The following is a 21,434-nucleotide window of genomic DNA, read 5'->3' on the forward strand; positions in this document are numbered from 1 at the left end:
CTTAATCCAGTCGTCTACCGATGGGAATTTCGGTTGTTTCCGTCTTGGCTATCTGACTTCCTTAGACAAACTGGCAGAGCAGGTGGGCCCCAGCCTCTGCTGCCCCATGTGCATGACCGCTGGCCAACTGGTCCCTGCTGAAGGCCCAGCGTTCTCTAGCTCACACAGTCACAGTCTCTATTCTCCTTTGACCCTCCAGCTGGTCCTTTTATTAATCATTCATCTCTCTGACCTTTGCAGGCATTTGCATTTTCTGTCTGAATCCGATGAGTTCGCTATTTGCACAAGACAAAGAAAAACTGGCACATATTGAGAGTCTGCTAGGGGTCAGACAGTTCTCTTAATATTATCTCATTTAATTCTCACAATAACCCGATAGGGCAGACCTCCTTTTCTCTACGTTTCAGATAAGACAACAAAACAAAACACAGCACAATAAAACAAAACCCAGATCCATTTCCGGGGCATATTTCCATAACACCTCTTTACACACAGTAGTAGCCAGAGTTTAATAATTTAACTGAGGGCAGTGATTTCATTACTTACAAATTAAGTGGATTTTTCAGCCTCTGAAAATCTTATAAATTAATTCTTGAATATTATTAATTTACTTATAAACATTTATTTATTGAGCTTCTTTTTAATTCTCAGTTCCCAATGTACGTGTAATTCTCTGCACTATAGGCACTCAATAAAGAGTTGTTACAGCTTACTCACTGATCAGAGAGGCAGACATGTCAAGCATTTTGGTACTGAAAAGGCACTAAATTATGATAAATATGTGGATCACATTATTGGTTATGTTGTCCATTATTTGAATCTTTAAAACAAGTGTTGTCTGGACATAGAGAAAATGCAGCAACAGCCTAGGTGGGAAGCATGGAGAGACTAAGACAATTTGAATTTAACCTCAAACAAATGAGTCTGGAAGTTTCTAATGATGCTAGAGTCTTAACTTTTATCCAGGAAAAGGACTTGGAGTGCCAATGGATTGTACATTGTACGAATGAAACTATGGGAGTGACAGCTGAGGGTCCAATGGGGCCCACGTGATTAGCTCTTCTGAACAGAAGGCAGTGAGTCGGGGAAGTTTTATGAAAAACTTTTAAGTCAGGGATCAGTGTCTTTAATTCAGCTCTGTCCACATCGTATTGGACTTCAGACTGACTTAATTTATGCAGCATTCCACAAGTTATTCATACTCCATTCATCACTCCTACCTCAAGTCAATATTTCCTCTTGTATACTATTGCTTAGTGCTAGCACCTTGTAGCAAAACATGCTAACGTGTTTTTTCACATTATTGCCACTCTTAGCTTCGATGTCAAATCTTTATCTTGTTCCTAAACACAGCAGCAGCTCCCCAATTAGTTTTCCTGACTCTGGTTTCAAATTCATCTGCCACTTAGCTGTCATAGTTACGTTCTTTAGAGACAAATCATCCTCCTGCTTAAACAACTCTCCATTTCTTAACAATTAAGTCTCAACTTCTTTCCTCTGCAATGAGGAGAGACAATATTTAACTACTGCCCAGCCTTCTCTCTGACTTTTCTCCTCCTCACACTTCATCGAAGTGGACATTTTCTAGTTTCCCTACACAAACTACTCAGTCCTGAGCTCATCTCTTATCCCTATTCCATATGCAATTGATTATTGTTCATCCATTGAGAATCAGTTACCCCATTATCCAGAAAGATCCAGAATTATGTGCTTCACTTTCAGAATTATGGGCTTCCAGAATTATGTGGTTCACTTTCATAATTCTGGCAGGGAAATAATGCATACATACGAGGTCTGACAATTAAGTTCGTGAACTTGTTGCAACGCTGTTGCTAATCTTTTTTATATCAGAGTGATTATTCATTATGAATTTGTACCAACTGGACAGACAGTTAATCAAGTTTATTATTTGGAAGTGCTGAAAAGTCTCCGTGAAAAAGTTAGACGACCTGAACTTTTCGCCAACAATTCATGCCTCTTGCATCATGACAGTGCACCAGCTCACACGGCACTGTCTGTGAGGGAGGGAGTTTTTAGCCAGATAACTCTATTGGAACACCCTCCCTACTCACCTGATCTGGCCCCCAATGACTTCTTTCTTTACCTGAAGATAAAAGAAATACTGAAAGGAGGACATTTTGATGACATTCAGGATATCAAGGGTAATATGATGACAGCTCTGATGGCCATGCTAGAAAGAGTTCCAAAATTGCTTCAAAGGGTGGACTAGGTGCTGGCATCAGTGCATAGTTTCTCAAGGGCAGTACGTTGAAGGTGACCGTAGTGATATTCAGCAATGAGGTATGTAGCACTTTTTCTAGGATGAGTTTGTGAACTTAATTGTCCAACCTCGATAGTCTCTAGGTATATATCTGACAGCAACACCTTCCAACTGGACTGCAGTATTCTTGAGAACACGAAATTGAGGAATGTCTTACTGATTTCTATATTCCCATATGTGTCAAGCAGAATAATCCCTCAGAGATGTTCATGTCCTAATCCCCAGAACCTGTGAATATATATTACCTTACATGGCAAAAGGGATTTTGCAGATATGATTACATTAAGAATCTTAAGATGGAAGATTATCTTGGTTTTTTGATGGTCCCAAAGTAATCTAAAGGTCCTTATAAGAAGAAGGCATGGGTGTCAGAGTGCGAGAGAGATTAGAAGATACTACATTGCCAGCTTTGAAGATGGAAGAAGGTGCCAGAAATCAAGAAATGCCAGCAGCCTCTAGAAGCTGAGAAAGGCAAGGGAACAGATTTTCCTCTAGATCCTCTAACACAATACTTCTGACACTTGGGTTTTTCCCCAGTAAAACCCATGTTGGACTTCTGAACTCCAGAAATATAAAATAATTAATTTGTGTTGTTTTATATCAAGTTTGTAATAACGTATTATAGTAACAGTGGGAAAGCAATATAAAATATATAGGGGAGAGAGTTAGTAAATATTTGATGTGTAAGTAAATGAATGATAGAATGGAGCATATGATGGAGCACATTAGATTTTAAATCAAATGCATGAGGGGAAGTCAGTCCTTAGCAGATAGAAAGAAAATTATATTGATGGGGTGGTGGGAGGGGAAAGAAGACTGAGGCTGGTAGATATCTGAGACTGAAAACAGCCACTGAAATGATGGAAATAATGTACAAAATGTCATTAAAACTACAACCCAACTCCCACTACACTGGAAGACATTAGAAAGTGGTTAAAGTTTTAAAAAGATGTTAGGATGTGGAGTAACAGGAACTCTTATTCATTGCTGGTGGTAAAGTAATGTGGTGCAACTACTTTGGAAGACACTTGGGTGGTTTGTTATAAAACTAAACATACTCTTACCGTACAATCCAGTAATCGTGTTCCTTGCTCTTTACCTAGAGGAGTTAAAAACTTCTAGCTACACAAAAACCTGCTCATGGATGTGTATAGCAGCTTTATTCATAATTTCCCAAACTTGGAATCAACCGAGATGTCCTTCAGCAGGTGAATGGATAAATCAAAAGTGGTACACCCAGACAATGGACTATTATCCAGCTCTAAGGAGAAATGAGCTATCAACTCATGAAAAGATATGGAAGAATCTTAAATGCACATTTCTAAAGGAAAGAAGCCAATTTGCAAAGGCCACATAACTTACTGTATGATTCCAACTATGTGACATTCTGGAAAAGGCAAAATTATAGAGATAGTAAAAAGATCAGGGGTTGCTAAGAGTTGGAGCTAGGAAGGGATGAATAGGCAGGTCGTAGAGGGTTTTTAGGGCAGTGAAAATACCCTAAGATACTATAATGGAGGATACGTGTCATTACACATTTGTCCAAACCCATAGAATGTACAACACCAAGAGTGAACCCTAATGTAAACTATGGACTTTGGGTGATTATGATGTGCCAATTCAAATTCATCAATTATTGCAAAGGTACCACGCTTGTGGGGGAAGTTAATAATGGCGGAAGCTGTGCATTGTGGGTGCAGGGATATATGGGAAATTTGTATCCTCCCTTCAATTTTACTATGGATGTCAAACTGCTCTAAAAAATGATAAAGTCTTAATATGAGAAAAAATCTTAACAAATTTGACTTACAATAGAAGCTAATTTTGGTAATAATGCAAAGCAGAAGGAATAACCCTATGCCCAAGTTTCCTGCAGTGAACTTTGCTGCAGACTCTCTGGCCCCTCCCTGGGCAAGGTACTCTGGATTTCTGTCTCTGATGGTCCCCTGTGCAGTTGGAACTGAATCCAGCTCTATTTCATGTCCATGATGCTGATGGAGCCAGCTGGCTGGCAGACCATCTCACTGTCTTTGTGCACCCACGACCTCCATTGCTGATGGGCAAAGAGTAGGACATATGAGCAATGAGGAGAGACAGCAGGCCTGGGGGACAGTGTAGCCACTGGCGACACCATTCCTCTCCATCTGCTGTTTGACAGAGCTGCTAGGGGTGCTGCTTCCAGTGGTGTCACTCCTTTGGCAGCTGTGCACATGGTCTTTGGAAGCACAAAAGGTTTTCCAGTTTCCTGGTAGTCCAGCCCCACTGGACCCTTGAGCTTTTAACTCAAATATCACTTGTGGGTATTACACAGAGCATATATGCTTAAGCAATGTCAGAAAATTATCCTCCAAGTGATGTTGACACTTTATTTAGACTTAATACCTTGGACCTGAAAATGGAGTCTTTTGTTCTTTTGAGAAAATATAAAAATAGTTTTCTTCTCACCTGCTAGAGTACAAACAAAATTTAAAATAGAAAGCAAGCTGGTGATGTTAAATCTGCCATTCGTATTGACTTTAAACTAAGGCAGATAATACTGAATCATTTATAGTACTTAGAGATTATTTAAGCTATAATGTCTGTGGATCTGTAATAGAAATAAACTAAATTGAAAGGGGAAAGTAATAGTTATCATTTGTCTTTATTTTATTATACTTACCCGAGCTATTTCTCTCTTCTAAATTTGGTTTTTCAATTAAGAAATATTTATTGAGTGCCTGCTAATGCTTTGAAAATGAAATATTGTATTTGGGAGAAAAGCATGCCATGATTTTTCTCTTCTCTTCTTTGCCGGAAATGTTAACTTGATCTTTGAGAATGCATCTTAAAGAGAAGTACTATAACCACAGACACAATTCAAAATGTGCCTAATATTTTATGCATTTGATAAATACCAGTGTCAAAGAGTCCATGCTTTGTGGCCCTCGGCATTGTACCTGTGCCTTTTAATGGAAACTTCTTCCTTGGCTTTGTAACCAAAATAACATTGTCACCTGTGATCGAGTAGCTACTTACTGCATGCTTACCTTCACATGTTAATTTTCTCTATACTTTTCTTAAGTATTGGGGTTGTAAAGAATCCATCTGTTCCCTCTTCATCTGTTTTCAACTGCACATTCCCCTTGAGTAATTTCATCTGTTCTTTTGGCTTCATCTTGTAACTGTACCTGGTAACTCCCTTATCTACATCTTCAGCCCACATCTTTCTTGTAAGTTTCAGACACATATACCTAACTGTCTAGTGGGCGTCTTCCTTTGGCTAGCTGCCTAGGTCTGAGATTTGAACTCCTGCTTTATTCCACATCTGAAAGCCTGCCCTGCTTGGCTATAGCTCTGATGCCTCATTCTTCATTCTCGCATCACCTAGTCTTGCCTACTTGCCATCTCTTAATCACGTTTTCTTGTCATCAGTCCTACAGTTAAGCCTCTAATTTAGTCTTGTTTTTCTACTGGAATTGTGCAGTACCATCTTAACTGTCCTTTCAACCTCTACTCTGGTCCTCCTCCAGTTCATTCCCTATAATTATTGTAGAATTATTTCACACATCCTCTTATTTTTGCTCTGTAAAATCTCCCCATGATTCTGCATTGCCTAGAGGGTAAATTCTTCACCCTTAAGCTTAGTAGGAAACACCTTCTTTGACTAGATCCCTGTCCCTTTTTCTAAACTTCTCTCTCATCACTCTACAACTAACATCTAATATTCTAAGCACACTAAAAGTCCTGTGTTTTCTTCATGGTTACTATTGTTTACTATAATCCTGTTGCAAGGATAGCTTCCAAATGCACTACCAGGTAGGGTGTCCCAGAGCTTGCAGAACAAAAAAGCTCACACATCAAATTAAAATGTCTAAATCACTCTGTTCACTAGCTTAATTTATCCCAGTGGGTAGTTAAACTTGGTTGACAGAGTTGTCAGCCCTGAAATGACAAGATAACAGTTTAGTTCTGCCATTATTACTAGCTATAGGTGTGACAGTTAAGTTCATGAACTTGTTGCAATGCCGTTGCTAACCTTTTTTGATATCAGAGGGATTATTCATTATGGATTTGTACCAACTGGACAAACAGTTAATCAAGTTTACTATTTGGAAGTGCTGAAAAGGCTGCGTGGAAAAGTTACACAACTTTTCACCAATAATTCATGGCTCTTGCATCACGACAATGCACCAGCTTACAAGGCACTGACTGTGAGGGAGTTTTTAACCAGTAAACAAATAACTATTGGAACACCATCCCCACTCACTTGATCTGGCCCCCAATGACTTCCTTTTTTACCCAAAGATAAAGGAAATATTGAAAGGAAGACATTTTGATGCCATTCAGGGCATCAAGGTAATACGATCACAGCTCTGATGGCCATTCCAGAAAAAGAGTTCCAAAAGTGCTTTGAAGGGTGGACTAGGCACTGGTGTTGGTGCATAGCTTCCCAAGGGGAGTATTTCAAAGGTGACTGTAGTGATATTCAGCAATAAGGTATGTAGCTCTTTTTCTGGGATGAGTTCGCAAACTTAATTGTCTGACATTGTATACACTTGTTTAGTAAACAAAATACTCTTGTTTGTTAAAACATTTTATTTTTATTTATTCCCTCTACCTTTGGCATGTTTTACAGCTCACCAACATTTCTCTCAGTTCTGTCTGTGTCACACAAGTTTCTTCTTTACACATTACCTATAATTAACATATCCCTGGCATGTTGCCTTTATCTCGCAAACTACCAGCTTACCTACAGTTTACACTGAACCCTCTTTAGGACTTCATCCAGCCTGTTTGCATATTTTGTCCCTATAGCTAAATATTCTCAAACATATTGTCAAATTCCTATCCTCCAATACATAATATGCGGTACGGCTGTATGCTGTGATGTGCTCTCCTGACCCAGCTTCTCCCTCCAGTCATATCTGCCTCCCTTCCATCTGCCGGGGTAGTTTTCATTCCCCCTTCAAGGCCCAGTTCTTGCTTCTTCTCCCTAGGAAGCTTCGGTGAGCCTACCAGTCTGGATTAGAATCCCTAGAAATAACGCTTCCTCTGTCTTTATCTCTCTCTATAACATTTAATCATAGTTTACTACAATTTCATACTTACTGTGTCATTCTCTCATACTATACTGGGAACATCTTTACGCAGAACTTTTGTCTTTTATCTGCTGGTATTCTGAATTATCCCAGGCTGTTATTCTCACATTGCGTACATGCAGGTACGGTGTTGATAACAAACAGTATTTCTGTGGGTTTGCTTCCACCTCCAGTTGTAAATATCGTGGTTCCACTTTAAGACTGCACCTCCCCCCATTATTTAATAAATCCGCAAGAAATACCTCACATGTGTGCATCACAGTCTTCTTGGCTATCCGACGGATTGTGCCATTGCACATTTGCTCTTCCCTCAGTCTCTCGTGTCATTTGCTGCTGACGACTAGTGCCCAGATAAATAAGTGGTTGAAACTGTCCCTATGCTGAAGGTGCTGGTACTAAATCAAGGTGCACCATCCCTGATATGCTCCAAAGACATTGCACTCTCTCAGAGTTGCTGTAACGTTCGTTTTCTTTGATGTGCCACATGAAGCTCCTTGGGGGAAATCTCTGCATTTGGTGGAAAACATTCGCTTTATGTTATACTCTTTTCATGGATCCAATTTAATGCTGTCTTGACTTGCCGAGAAATTACAGAAGTTGTACACTATGGCAGTACTTTTCCTTCATGAAAATTTTCTGGTATGACATCTGTGGTACTGCCCTGTTGTGTTACTCCGCCTTTTTTTTTTTTTTTTTTTTTTTTGGCTTCTTTCCCTTAGTCTTTTTCTTTGTGAGGTTAGGGGTCATCTTCCAAACTTTTCTGAAAGCCCCTCTCTCAGAGTCCAGTTGTTCTTTTGCCTTGAGTTGCTCCCTTTACAATGTTGGCTCCCTCTTCTAAATTGTTTTGCCATCTCATTTGAGTACTAGTCACGTTCTTGCCATTGCCTACTTTGGGGAGGAGTTTTAATATTTTCCAGCGTCCACCAGCTTTTTCAATCTACATTTATCATCTTTTATTTGAAAATGAGGTACCTCCACCCATCTTTTGGTGACAGTTTCTCATAAATGTTGATGAGATCTGGGTATTATCTAACAAATACAAACTTCTCAAACTATACAGAAATCTAATTTATGTATTTTATTTTATTTGTTAGCATCGAACATCCCACGTATTTTTTCGATGTTTGTTTGTTGTTTTAATAAGTAGTTGTTTTAATAAGTAGTTGTTAATTGGTTGGCTAGTCTCAAAAGAAGATTGTTAAATGTTTGGACCTATGTATATTCCTTCAACCAATTATTCATCACTTTTTCCAGTCATTCAACAAGTGTTTATCAAGGATTCATTGTGAGCTAAAACTCTGTAAGAAGTAAGGTAGAGTCACAGGTACACAGGTACCTGTGATGTCTGCCAGTGTACGAGCAGAGTGGGAAAGGTCCCTGAGGGGCGTTAAAATTTAAATTTTAAATTTAATTATTTTTAATTAAAGAATTAAATTTCTAAAAATGATGATGTACATTAATACATTTAACAGTGCACCATTTATACACCACACACACACACGTACTGAAACCTAAGTATAACTTACAACAAAAGTTTCACAAAGCAATCCTTGTCTTACTGTATGAAACAGACTGTCTGCAGTCTAGAAACAGTGCTGGCTGCTACCCACTAAATTGGTTTCATAAACCACAGTTTGCATAACACCATTGTGGTTTACTGGAAGGTAGAGACAATTGCCATTGGTTTCTGTCCTCCAAGTGGGAAGTGGTGTATTTACACTAAAGCCTTAGAAGAGATTAAAAGTTTTCAATTACGTAAATAGAATGGGTGAAAATAGGCAAATAAATTATTCAAAAGAAAGAGTTGACATTTTTACACAGCACTATCTCTTACAAAGGCAAAGAGGTTAGCAAAAAACCCCCAGAAAACCTTAAGTACTACAATGCATTTTTTTCTCTTAAATTTATTCTTATATAGTGATAAAAGCATATATAAAATTATATATGCATATAAAAATAGGTCGATAGATAGATAGATGACAGATGCACAAGCAACCAATATCAAACATCCCCTGAGAACAATTAAGTCATCTTTAACATCCTTTTCCGTTTTCTTAAAGACGGGTTCCAGATATTAGGAGCTTTGCAGTAAAATGGAAAACAAAAATATGATTTCAGTTTTCCACCAAGAGAGCTTGAATTATTCTCCTAGCCAATATAATGACGCTGGGGGTTTGGACCCCTGTGATTTCGCTCCTTTTCTATTCAGGGGGTTCACTGTGCCAAGTTTTCCTGTTTTACTTTGAAGTCCAATCGGCCTTGGCTTCCCTGCTGGCTCCCCTTCTCCCACTGAATTTTGCCCTAGGAAAAGTCTCTTTGCTCTTCTGCCCTTTCACATTTGGTAGGGGGCTTAGTTTGAGCAGAGTCATACTTTGTCATGCTTCCGTAGCTCCACTTTGAATCAAAGGGCAAAGCTGCTGACTGCTGACTGAATATCCCGCATGGGAGGGACCCTCAATAGGGTCTTCTTGCAGAAGACTTGCAGCTGTGGATAGAGAGACACACAGAGGAGGGCTCCATAAGGGGTTGGCAGATAAAATCTGTGTCTGAGGGAAGTGAAGAGGGGAGGGATGCATTCATTGTTGTGCAGCTAAAGCCACTCCACCCACCCCAGCTGGGTTATAAATGCAGGTGCCCTCAGAGAATTTTCCTAGTATGGCTGGCAGAGCTGTCTCTTGCTCCTGCTGCCTCCTTATAGTTTCCGCTGGGCGGGGAGCTGCTACAGAGACCCAGGGTGATGCCCTTGAGTAAAATGATCTCTTAGAGAACAGTGCAGACTCTAATGCAAGTGTCACATCTCCTGCCTTGTAGGAGGAGACCACAACTTTTCTCACTTGTTCATATATTGGTGAGCACAGTAGTACATGTGGCTGCCTGTCCTCAAAGATGAATGAAACAGTGGACTGATGAGACATTTGCTTTTTCCTCACTTTGTATATACATTCCCTCAGCAGCACAGTTGTGGGTTGAATTGTGTCACCCAAAGTCCTAACCCCCAGTGCCTCTGAGTGTGACCTTGTTTGGAAATAGGATCTTTGCAGATATAATTAGTTAAGATGGTTCTTAGAGCAGCCCTAATTCAACATGAGCAATATCCTCATAAGAGACATACAACAGGTATGATAAAAAAATATGGTGAATGTTTAAATTTATTACAGTAAAAGACACATTGCCATTAATCCTCCTCAAAATACTCCCCCTGTCTTCAAACATGCTTATCCCATTGTTCTTGTCACTTTCTGAAGCAGTTCTGGAAGTCCTGTTTTGTGAGTGTCTTTAGTGGTGCTGTCGTGGCTGCCTCAATGTCCTGAATCATTTTGACTTTGGGGAAGAGCCAGAAGTTGCACGGTGACAGATCCAGTGAATAAGGTGGATGAGGACACACCATAATGCTTGTATTTGACAGAAATTGCTGTACCAGAAGTGATGTGTGACACGGAGCCTTTCTGTTGTGATCACAAAATACATGAATGCTGCTGCCCAGTGCCATCCAATGGAAAGATGGGATCATTAATACGGAAAGCAGCTCATCGAACCTTAGTAACAGTGTGTGACAAGTGTCAACTTGTTGGGTGCAGTCAGTCCGGTGTGAGCTATGGTTGAGACGAGGTGTGTCTTAAAGTGTGCCGTAAAGCATCCTCCATTGTGACAATGCTCCATGTAACGCATCGCTTCTGATGTATGGCAATTTCTGTCAAATAAAAGCACTATGGTGTGTTCTCATCGCCTTATTCACCAGATCTGGCACCATGGGACGTCTGGCTCTTCCCCAAAATTAAAATGACTCAGGACATCGAGGCAGCCATGACAGCACAACTAAAGACACTTACGAAAGAGGACTTCCCGGACTGCTTCAGAAAGTGACAAGAACGATGGGATAAGTATGTTCAAAGTGAGGGGGAATACTTTGAGGGGGATTAATGGCAATGTGCCTTTTACTGTAATATTTTTTTTTAAATTTAAACATTCATCATATTGTTTGATCACACCACGTAGACAGACACAGAAGAAAAACAGCCACGAGAAGCCAGGGGCAAGGATTGGGATAATGCAAACCAAGGAACACCAGGGGTTGGCGGCAGCTACTAGAGGCTAGAAAGGCATGGGGCAGATGGGCCCCTAGAGCATGGGCCTGATGACCCCTTGGTTCTGGACTTCTAGCCTCCAGAACCTTGAGAGAATAGTTTTCTGTTGGTTTAGACCACCTAGTTTGCGCTACTTTGTCATTTTAAAAGCTTTGATTTTAGAGAATTGCCTTTTATTTGAAAGTATAGTATTGTGACTAGATACTCAACCTGAAAATTAGTTACGTAAACATTGTTCAGGTAAACCACAGTCCCTCTAACATACTTAACAATGGTAAGACATGTTGTACATGTTCTTTTGAGCTTTTAGATGTTTTAGATATGTACCAGAGTTTACTCTCTAGCAGTAAGAATTAACCTTAGATTTGCTTTTATTAATTTATCATTAATTGGAATAAAAATATCAGGCTAAGCATGAGTGGAAAAAGATCCATCTGTAAAGGAACAGTGTTTCTATTTACATGAGGCAGTTCATCACATACTGGGACTCGAACAGCCAAGCTCGGCTGGCATGTTACCATGTTGCAGAGTTGCTATGGCGATATCAAACCAATGAATGGACCACCTCCCAGAGACAGGGAGGTGAGTAAGTGTGAAATTGATTCAGTTGTACACAGGAATATGCTCAAGCCAAATTTGTCAGGATAACATTTCTGGTAGGAAACTGCATTTTTAATTACATAGACACGATGAATATAATAAGTATTTACTTTGGATAGTCTAGTAAAACGGTATTTGAAAATTAAATGAATTATGGAAATTTTGTGCTTTTTATGTATGCTTTACACTTATTTCAGGTAACACCGATTTTGTTTCCATTCACTTAAATTTGGATATTTAAAGCAGAATTTTGTTTGAGATGTGTATTTTAAGTAATGTACCCTTGATGTTAAATTGCTTTTATTTCCTCATTTTAGATTAACATGTTTATACAACTGACTTTTTAGGGAAACATAAATGAAAGTTGTCATGTATATGTTTTTATTTTTAGATAACATCTGTAAATTGCATTTTGCATTGAATACTATAAGTCTTACAAATCAGTTCAAATTAAACAAGTTTTAATATTTTAATACTTAAGCCTATGGTCAGGCTCTATAAAAATAATTTATTCACATGACATATTATTTGTGTTCAAAACTCATTTTTAGCATGCAGTTATTACACAGTGTTACTGTGTATACAAAGTATGTCTTGAACTTGGTCAGTGTCACCCTTTATGATAAATGGTTTATTTCAAGGAATTTGATAAAATTGATGTGATTTGCTTCCTTTCTTTTCTTACTTATAATACATACACTGGGCATTGTCTGCTTCCTGAGGTTGCTGAAAACACTATGGAACAGAAAGGGGTCTATCTGTGATGTGGTAATTACTGCAATGCCTTTATCTAATATTAAATGCAGTTTATATTAAGAAAATGTATTTATCAGGCAGAATCAATTTGAAATTAAAACATGTCTAATCTCAGAGGATCCTTCCATACTAAGAGCTGTCTGTTTTACCATTAGTTTGACTTGTAGAACAGAAGAGCATGACTTGTTTACATAACAGAAACCAATATTTGCTCTCTTTTCTTCTCTTGGCATAGACTTCCAAGGGCAATGTTTGCCAGATCCTGGCAAAACCCTTGCTGACGATGCATTTCTTCTTGGGCGATAAAATGGAACTCTAAAGTAAAGCAGGGCTGCTTGAGTATTTTTTATGACTTTTCAATAGTTACATGTAGATCCATTGATTTTTCATGTGAAAAGATACAAATATTTTAATGAAAGCTGAGGTTAGGTATTATCCAGTGTGTTCCCTTTTGTTTCATAACCTGACACTGTGATGATACACTGACATGTGGAAGCACTAGCGCATTAATAGAATGCTGTAGATCAAATTGCACTTTGTACTGAGTCACACATGTAACTCCTATGTAAGTATTATTGTCCGTTTCTTATGTGTAAACCTATTTAGAGCTGTGAACACCCATAGTTAGCATAAAATGTATATTCAACATGTTAAATAAAACAAGCCACTCAAACAAGTAAATCAAACAAATTCTCTGGTACAAAGTCACTTTTAGAATAACTGTGTATTTTCTGGTATGAAAGGAGAAAGCCTTTTCAAGACAGAATCTCAGAAGACAAGAAAATATTTCTAAATACAACCTCACTCCATCAGTGTGTTTATGGCATTCCTGAATCTGAACTCTGCAATCAACTAGACCTTCTAATTTTACTTGCCCAAGTAAGTTTTCCCACAGAAGGTACCCAAGTGTCAGAGAACATACAAGAAAAGCTAGGAAGAGTAGAAAAAGGGATTATTCATTTTAAAATCACTGCCACAATTCACACAGTCACATCACTTGATGCAGATTTTAAAGCTGTGACAATTATTACTGATAATAAGGAAATTCATTATGCAAACTGCTTAGGGTACTTGCACTTAAAAACAACTTTATACCTGTAGATAATTGTGATACTATTTTGGCATATTTACATGGACCACTGCTGGTCCATGATTTTTTTGTTTGTTTGTTTTTGTTACTGGTTTGTAATAAGTAGAAACATTGACAGAATGTGCTTGGAAATATTTAGACCCACGTGGCATTGCTGTGACATCTAATTGCATGATCAGGGCACATTTCATTAATATAAACCAGTTATGGCGTTGTTGAATCTGTGTGATGTTTACAAGTTGTGTGGGCTGCTTACTTTAGCAAGACCACAGATTTTTTTTACCATTTTATTGAGGGATGATTCACATGTAAAATGTGGTAGATATTTCATGTATACAATTCAATAAGTTTGGGGATAACTATATACCTATTAAACCATCACCGAAATCAAGGCCATAAACATATCTATGTCCTCCCAAAGTTTCCTCCTGCTCTCTTTGTTATGACTTATTGTTATTACTTTTTCTGTGTGGTAAGAATGCTTAACATAAGATCTATCCTCTTAGCAGATGTTAATTGTACAGTATTGTTAGCAATAGGCACTATGCAGTATAGTAGATCACCAGAACTTACCTTTCATAACTGAAACCTTCTGCCCTTTGACCTTCACCTCCCCAATTCACTCTTCTTGTAGCCCCTGGCAACCATAATTCTAATCTCAGCTTCTATGACTGAGTTAGATTCCACACGTAAGTGAGATCATACAGTGTTCGCCGTTCTGTGTCTTACTTCATTTAGCACAATATCCTCCAAGTCCATCCATTTATGTTGTTGCAAATGGCAGCATTTCCTTCTTTTTTTGAGGCTGAATAATACTCCATCATATTTTCCTTATCCATTTATCTGTTGGTGAACATTTAGGTTGTTTCCACATATTTGCTTTTGTGAATAGTGTTGCAGTGAACATGGGGGATGCAGATACCATGTTGGGATCCTGATTTCAATTACAGGACCACATATTTATCCGTAATTATTTTTTAAAAGGTCATTGACACAGATAATTTAAGAAGAGAAAATCATTCTGATTCTGAACAAGAACAATTGCAACAAAATAACTGCCACTTATTGAGAACTAAGTATATTTGGGGTACTATGTGGGGTTCTTCACCTATATGATGTTACTTAGTTCTTTAAACATTTCTTAAAGTAGGTGATATAATTCCCATTTTAGAGATGAGGAAAATTAAAATGTAGGGTGATTTTGTTTTTTGCCTGAAATTTAACATAAATGGTAGACCTGGGATTTAAGCATTTTTCTAAATCTTAGGCTCTCCTCAGATGAGAAGGACATATTTAACTGAGTGGACATTTTACGTGAGATAAAATAGGTAGGTGAAGACAAGGATGGAGGAATTTCAGTGTTAGCAAAATGTTATGTACAGATAGATATGAGGGTTGGAGACCTGAGGGTGTGTTTCAGGATGGTAATTAGAGCAATTTGACGAGGGTAGAAGTCTAGTGAATGTGGAATATGAGAAAATAACATGGACACTTAAGTTGCTTTCATATCTTACTTATTGTAAATAATGTTGCAAATAAAATGGAATATTATTCAGCCATAAAAAGAATGAAATCTTGCCATACTGCACCAACATGGATGGACCAAGAGGGTGTTATGCTAAGTGAAATAAGTCAGACAGAGAAAGACCAATACCATATGATCTCACTTATATGTGGAATCTTAGAAAAACAAATAAACAAACAGAAACAAACTCATAGATACAGAGGACATTTTGATGGTTACCAGATGGGAGGGAGTTTGGGGGGATGAGTGAAAAATGGGAAGGGATTAAGAAGCACAAATTGGTAGTTACGAAATAGTCATGGGAATGTAAAATAAAGCATAAGGAATATAGTCAGTATTGTAATAACTATGTATATAGTGCCAGGTGAGTATTAGATTACCAGGGTGATCCTGAAACACATCCTCAGGTCTCCAACCCTCATATCTGTACATAACATTTTGCTAACACTGAAATTCCTCCATCCTTGTCTTCACCTACCTATTTATCTCACGTAAAATGTCCACTCAGTTAAATATGTCCTTCTCATCTGAGGAGAGCCTAAGATTTAGAAAAATGCTTGAATCCCAGGTCTACCATTTATGTTAAATTTCAGGCAAAAAACACGTTGTAAGTTATATAATTGTCTAATCACTATGTTGTACACCTAAAACTAACATAATATTGTATGTCAACTGTAATTGAAAAATAAAATAATAAATATTATAAAATGAAATAAACATGGAAAAAGGTGGCAATGTAGCTAGTATATGGAAGTTTTTAAATGTCGGAAATGGAACTTTATAGACAGTGAAGAAATATTGAGTATTTTTGAGCCAAAAAATTCCACAGAGAAAGAGATTTTAGGAATTTATTTTTAATATGAGTTGGATTGAGGAGAAATTATAGACAGGAGAAAAAGTAGGGAGGATATTAAATACTCTAGCCTTGAGATGATAAGGCAAAGAATCAGGATGATAGAAATAGATACAGGGAGGGACAGTTAAGAGAAAAATCAAAAGAATTGATGAAACTTGACAAGTGAATATGAAAGGAAAGGGAAGTGTAGAGGCCAATTTCAGAGCTTGGCAGCAGGACCCCTGGGAAAAATATTTCTTGGCTGATCATGGGAGTTGATAAAGGAGAACAGCTTTATCAGCCCAGGTTACAAGACAGATGTGTTACCTCCACTGAGATACAGCAAAAACTGCAGGTGAAACTGCAGCAAAAAAATGGCAAATAGATATCTGAAAGCATGAAAACAAAATCTGGGCGTGGAAAACGATGTAAAGAAATTTTGTGATTACCTGAAAATTACCAAGAGAACCACACAGGAGGATACTCATGGCATGTACAAACTTTATGTAATGAAAGGAAGAGAACTTGGTGAATGAAGTAATATTTCTGAACTTATGTTAATAGAGCATATTAAAACATGCAAGAACATAGCTAAGTCAACTTTTGCTTAAACATCTTTATTAAGATCTAGTTCACAAACCATAAAATTCACTCCTTTAAAGTATACAATTCAGCAATTTATAGGATATTCACAGTTATTTAACCATCACCACAATGAATTTTAGATTTTCATCACCTCCCCTCCCTCCCCAAATCCCCATAACCATTAGTAGTCAATCCCCAGTCTAACCCACCTACTCCCCAACTCTAGGCAACCACTAACACACTTTTATGTCTTTATAGATTTCTTGTCTATACTAATCATTGCATATAAATAGAAATATAAATGTCTGACCTATTGTGAGCAGCTTTGTTCACTTAGTACAATGTTACAATGTTTTCAAGATTCATCCTTGCAGCATCGTGGCATGTATCAGAACTTCCCTTTAACACCAAGTAGTATTCCATTGTAGGGATGTAATTTGCATTTCCTTTTTTACGTGCTTGTTGGCCATTGGTATATCTTCTTTGGAGAAATGTCTGTTCAAATCCTTTACCCATTATTCACTTGGGTTGTCTTTTTAGTGTTGAATTGTTAAGGTTCTTTATATATTCTGGATACCAGTCCCTTATAATACATGTTTTCAAATATTTGCTCTCATTGTGTGGTTTGTCTTTTCACTTTATTGATGGTATCCACTGCACAACAAAAGTTTTTATATTTTGTTACAGTCTAATAACATGCCTAATCCAAGGCCACAAAGATTAATTCCTATGTTTTCTCCTAAGAGTTTTTTTGTTTTTTAGTTTTATCTCTTACATTTAAGTCTATGATCTACATCTTGAGATAATTTTTGTGTCTAGTGTAAGGAAGAGGTCCAACTTGATTATTTTGCATGTGGCTACCCAGTTGGCTCAACATCACTTGTTGATAAAGTATTCTTTCCCTATTTGCACCATTGTCAAAATTCAGTAGAACATAAATGCAATGATTTATTTCTGGACTCTCAGTTCTATTCCATTCATCTGTCTGTTCTTAATGCTAGTATCACTGTCTCGATGACTAGTTGTTTACTAAGTCTTAAAACTGGCAAATGTGGACTCTCCAACATTGTTCTTCCTTTCAAGGTTGTTTTGATTAGTTTTGGTCCCTTGCCATTTCATATAAATTTTATAATCAGCTTGCCAATATCTTTACAAAATTCAGCTGGAATTTTGATAGGGTTTGTATTCAATCTGTGCGTCATTCTGGGGTAATATTGTCATCTTAACATGTTAAGCCTTTCGATCTGTGAACATGGAAGTTCTTTCCATTTATTTTAATCTTTAATTTCTTTCAACAATGTTTGTAGATTTCAGTGTACAAATATTGAACTTTTGTTAAACTTATTTCTAAACATTTTATTTTTATTGTAAATAGACTTGTCTTAATTTTATTTTGATTTGTTAATTGTTAATAATAGATATATTATTGACTTTTTTAAAAAGTTAATCTTATATCCTACAGACTGGTCAAACTCAATTATTAGTTCTAGTAGATTTTTTGTGTATATTCCTTAGGATTTTCTATATACAAGATCATGTCTTTTGTTAATAGAAATAGTTCTACCTCTTCCTTTTCAATCTGGATATCTTTTATTTCTTTTTATCGTCTAATTGTCCTGGTTAGAACCTGCATTACAATGATGAATAGAAGAGGTGAGAGCAGGCATCCTTGTCGTCTTCTGATCTTCCAGAGAAAACTTGCAGGTTTTCATTGTTGAGTATGATGTTAGCTCCAGTTCTTCCCATGATCAACTTGAGAAAGTTTTCTTCTCTTCTTAGTTTGTTCAGTGTTTTTAACAAGGAATGTTGCTGGATTTTGTCAAATGTTTTTCTTTGCCTATTGAAATGATCATGTGTTTTTTGTCCTTTTCTATTAATGTGGTGTGTTGCATTGTTTTTCATGTGTTAAACTGACTTTGCCTTCCCAGGATAAATCCTACTTGGTCATGGTGTAGAATCCTTTTTCTATGTTTCTGTATCTAATTTGTATATATTTTATTGAGGTTTTTTTTACATCTATATTCATAAAATCTGTGTCTGTAGTTTTCTTGTGATATATACCTGGTTTTGGTAATACTGACCTCTTATGATGAGTTGGAAACCATTTCCTCTACTTCCATTTTTTGGAAATGTTTGTGAAGAATTGGTATTAATTCTCCAATGAGTGTTTGCTGTAACTCCCAATGAAGCCCAATGGGTCGGGGAAGTTAACCCTTCAGATGTTTTTTTCTTACCTGTTTGTCTACCCTTGGGCAGAAGAGTCTGAAATACTCTGTAGGTTGTACGAAGTCCATGTGTATATCTGAGATAATACAAGGAAGGTTTATTTAATTCAGGACTTAACGGAAATTTAAGAAACCAACTGAGAATGCGCAACTCTGTTTATGATTATAAATGGCATGTTTGTGGCTAAGAGTTTGCCTCTTTGCTGTTATATAATAGATAGCTATTATTCTGTTTTCCAGTTATGCTCTTCCGTGCTTCTATACTGAAATTGGGGCTTTCCTTTGAGATAGCTATTATTTTGAATTAAAACACCCCTTGGGTCTATTAGGCACTTGCTTCAAGTTAGCTTTAAGGACAGAGCATTTATCAGACACATTCGGAGAGGTCTAATGTAAACTGACAAGTTAACATCATTTGGGGTTTTGGTATAAGTAAATATGAGTAAGTACAGATCTGATTATTTTAGGTTTAATATTATGGAGCTGAAAGGGGAAACAAGATTTAAAAAGGCAAGTAGTTTGTGCAGCATTTCCCACTATTTTCTTTTCTTCAGGCTATAAGAAAATCCTTCTTTGATGACTGAATCCCAGTGAACTGTAGAAGTGTAGGAGTTGGCTCACCAGTTAAACATAAGAGGATCCAGTGAAGATGAAAGCAAGGGGCTCAGAGGATGGCTCAGAATTGAGGATTAGCCCCGGGAGGAAGAAAAGACAAAATTGTCAAGGTTGGTGAACTGCTGAGAGTAGAAAAAAACAAAACAAAACTAACAAACAAAAAAACAAGTGGTGCCAAATCTGGAAAGGATTGCAGATGTTCACCTCATGATTTGAGGAGTTTCTAAAATAATGAACGTCTAATAAGGAGTGTTGTAAAGAGTTACAATTTAAGGTTATTAGTTGTATATTGAGAGTAAAATATAATTTAAAACATTTCAAATGTGCAGGACATGGAAGAATAAAGACGGTACCCCATTTGTAGATTTGTAACCTTGCATCTGTATGGGCATGGGTTTGTGTGTACCTCACAACAAAACTAAGTAGTGAATATAGTGGTTTTGTATTTTTGAAAACAAAGGTATTTCATGTAGTTGAATGTCCTAGAATGCAAATGCTGATACTCTTTTAAAAATTGCAGAGTTGATTTTGAAATAGAAATGGTAGTCCTGGCAGTTCTTTCCTGGCATATTATATTCCAGTTTTTTTTGTATGCTCTTCTCACAATGCTAACATCAGCAGGGCAGTATTTTCTCCTCTAGAGACCTCAGTTTCAGCTCCAGTACTCTCTACCAAGCTTCTACTGAAACTCTAGAGGTCACAGCTACATCTTACAGTTGCCACCTCTGTTTGATACCTTAGTATTTCCTTTTTATCTTTTTGGTCCTTGGACATGTAACTATCAATTCTTGTATCTTATTCCCTTGAGACCCCAGTTGGTGTGGCTCTGTCTCCTGATGGGTGCTGACAAACACACCCACCCACTCCTGTACCCTCCGTTTACCTCATGGAGCTAATGGGGTGCTTCATGGCAAATTCTCTTACCCTGTAATGCTCCGTGGAGTCGGGGGAGAGGGGAAAGGGTAGCATCTTTCCCCAGGACTAGAGGTTAGTATTTGGATCATATCTGAGGAAAGGTACTAATGAGTAAAGTGAATCATGTCCAAGGAAGTCATCAAAGCAAAAGGCTTGGGTCAAATATTATTGAGCACTGGAATGGATCTCAGAAAGCCCTGTGCTCCCATGTGTCAAAAATTGCAACACCTAGGAAACTGAGGGTTGATTTTCTGGGATATTAGGGAACATTCAGGAACGTGCTGAGGGCTATTCTTCTCCAGTGACTTGTGTTTAGGAAGCAAGGAGTACAGAGTAATGATGCCCAGAATAATTAGTAGTGAGAGTTGGGGGTCTAGGGAAAGCATAGGTGGATATAACACCACCCGTTAGAGACGTAAGGAAAGGGGGACCTACTGGGATCCTCCTAGGCTGCTGGGCATTGTGGAACCTGGGAACACTAGTGGCCCATACCCCATGAAGTTCTTTATTTGCAGTTAAGATTGTGTATCCTCATTGATGTGGATGTAGCTTGTATCTTTGCCTAGGTCTCTTGGAGTCTTTCCACCAATCACCGTTGCCTTTGGGACTAAGCTCCATAACTAAAATTAGAAATTTTGTATCTATAATGATAATCCCAAAGCACAGTCAGTTGGAACCTGGATGGGAGGCCAGAGATGTAGGATTAATGCTGCTAATTGAATTCCTATAAATGCTATAAGCAAGTTTTGGGACGTATCTCCAAAAGAAGAGACTACTATATAGGAATTTAGAGGCATAGCCATTGTTTGAGCATTTTAGTTAATGGGCATATCTGATGACTCCT

At 37.7% G+C, this 21,434-nt stretch overlaps 1 protein-coding gene across 3 annotated transcripts in view; it reads left to right on the plus strand.

Moving 5' to 3' along the window:
• The window catches only part of MYO16 (myosin XVI), a 542,975-nt gene that overhangs the window by 48,618 nt on the left and 472,923 nt on the right, over positions 1-21,434 (plus strand). For 2 of the 3 annotated variants that reach the window (XM_074329517.1, XM_074329516.1), the window contains exon 2: positions 19,615-19,785. The exons of the other annotated variant lie outside the window; for it this stretch is intronic. In XM_074329517.1, coding sequence (XP_074185618.1) covers positions 19,710-19,785 — 76 coding nt within the window. In that variant the 5' untranslated portion in view covers positions 19,615-19,709. The remainder of the gene's footprint in view (positions 1-19,614; positions 19,786-21,434) is intronic. 3 annotated transcript variants of the gene reach the window in all.

This window comes from Rhinolophus sinicus, linkage group LG04 (genome assembly GCF_036562045.2).
Source record: "Rhinolophus sinicus isolate RSC01 linkage group LG04, ASM3656204v1, whole genome shotgun sequence".
Classification (NCBI taxonomy): domain Eukaryota; kingdom Metazoa; phylum Chordata; class Mammalia; order Chiroptera; family Rhinolophidae; genus Rhinolophus; species Rhinolophus sinicus.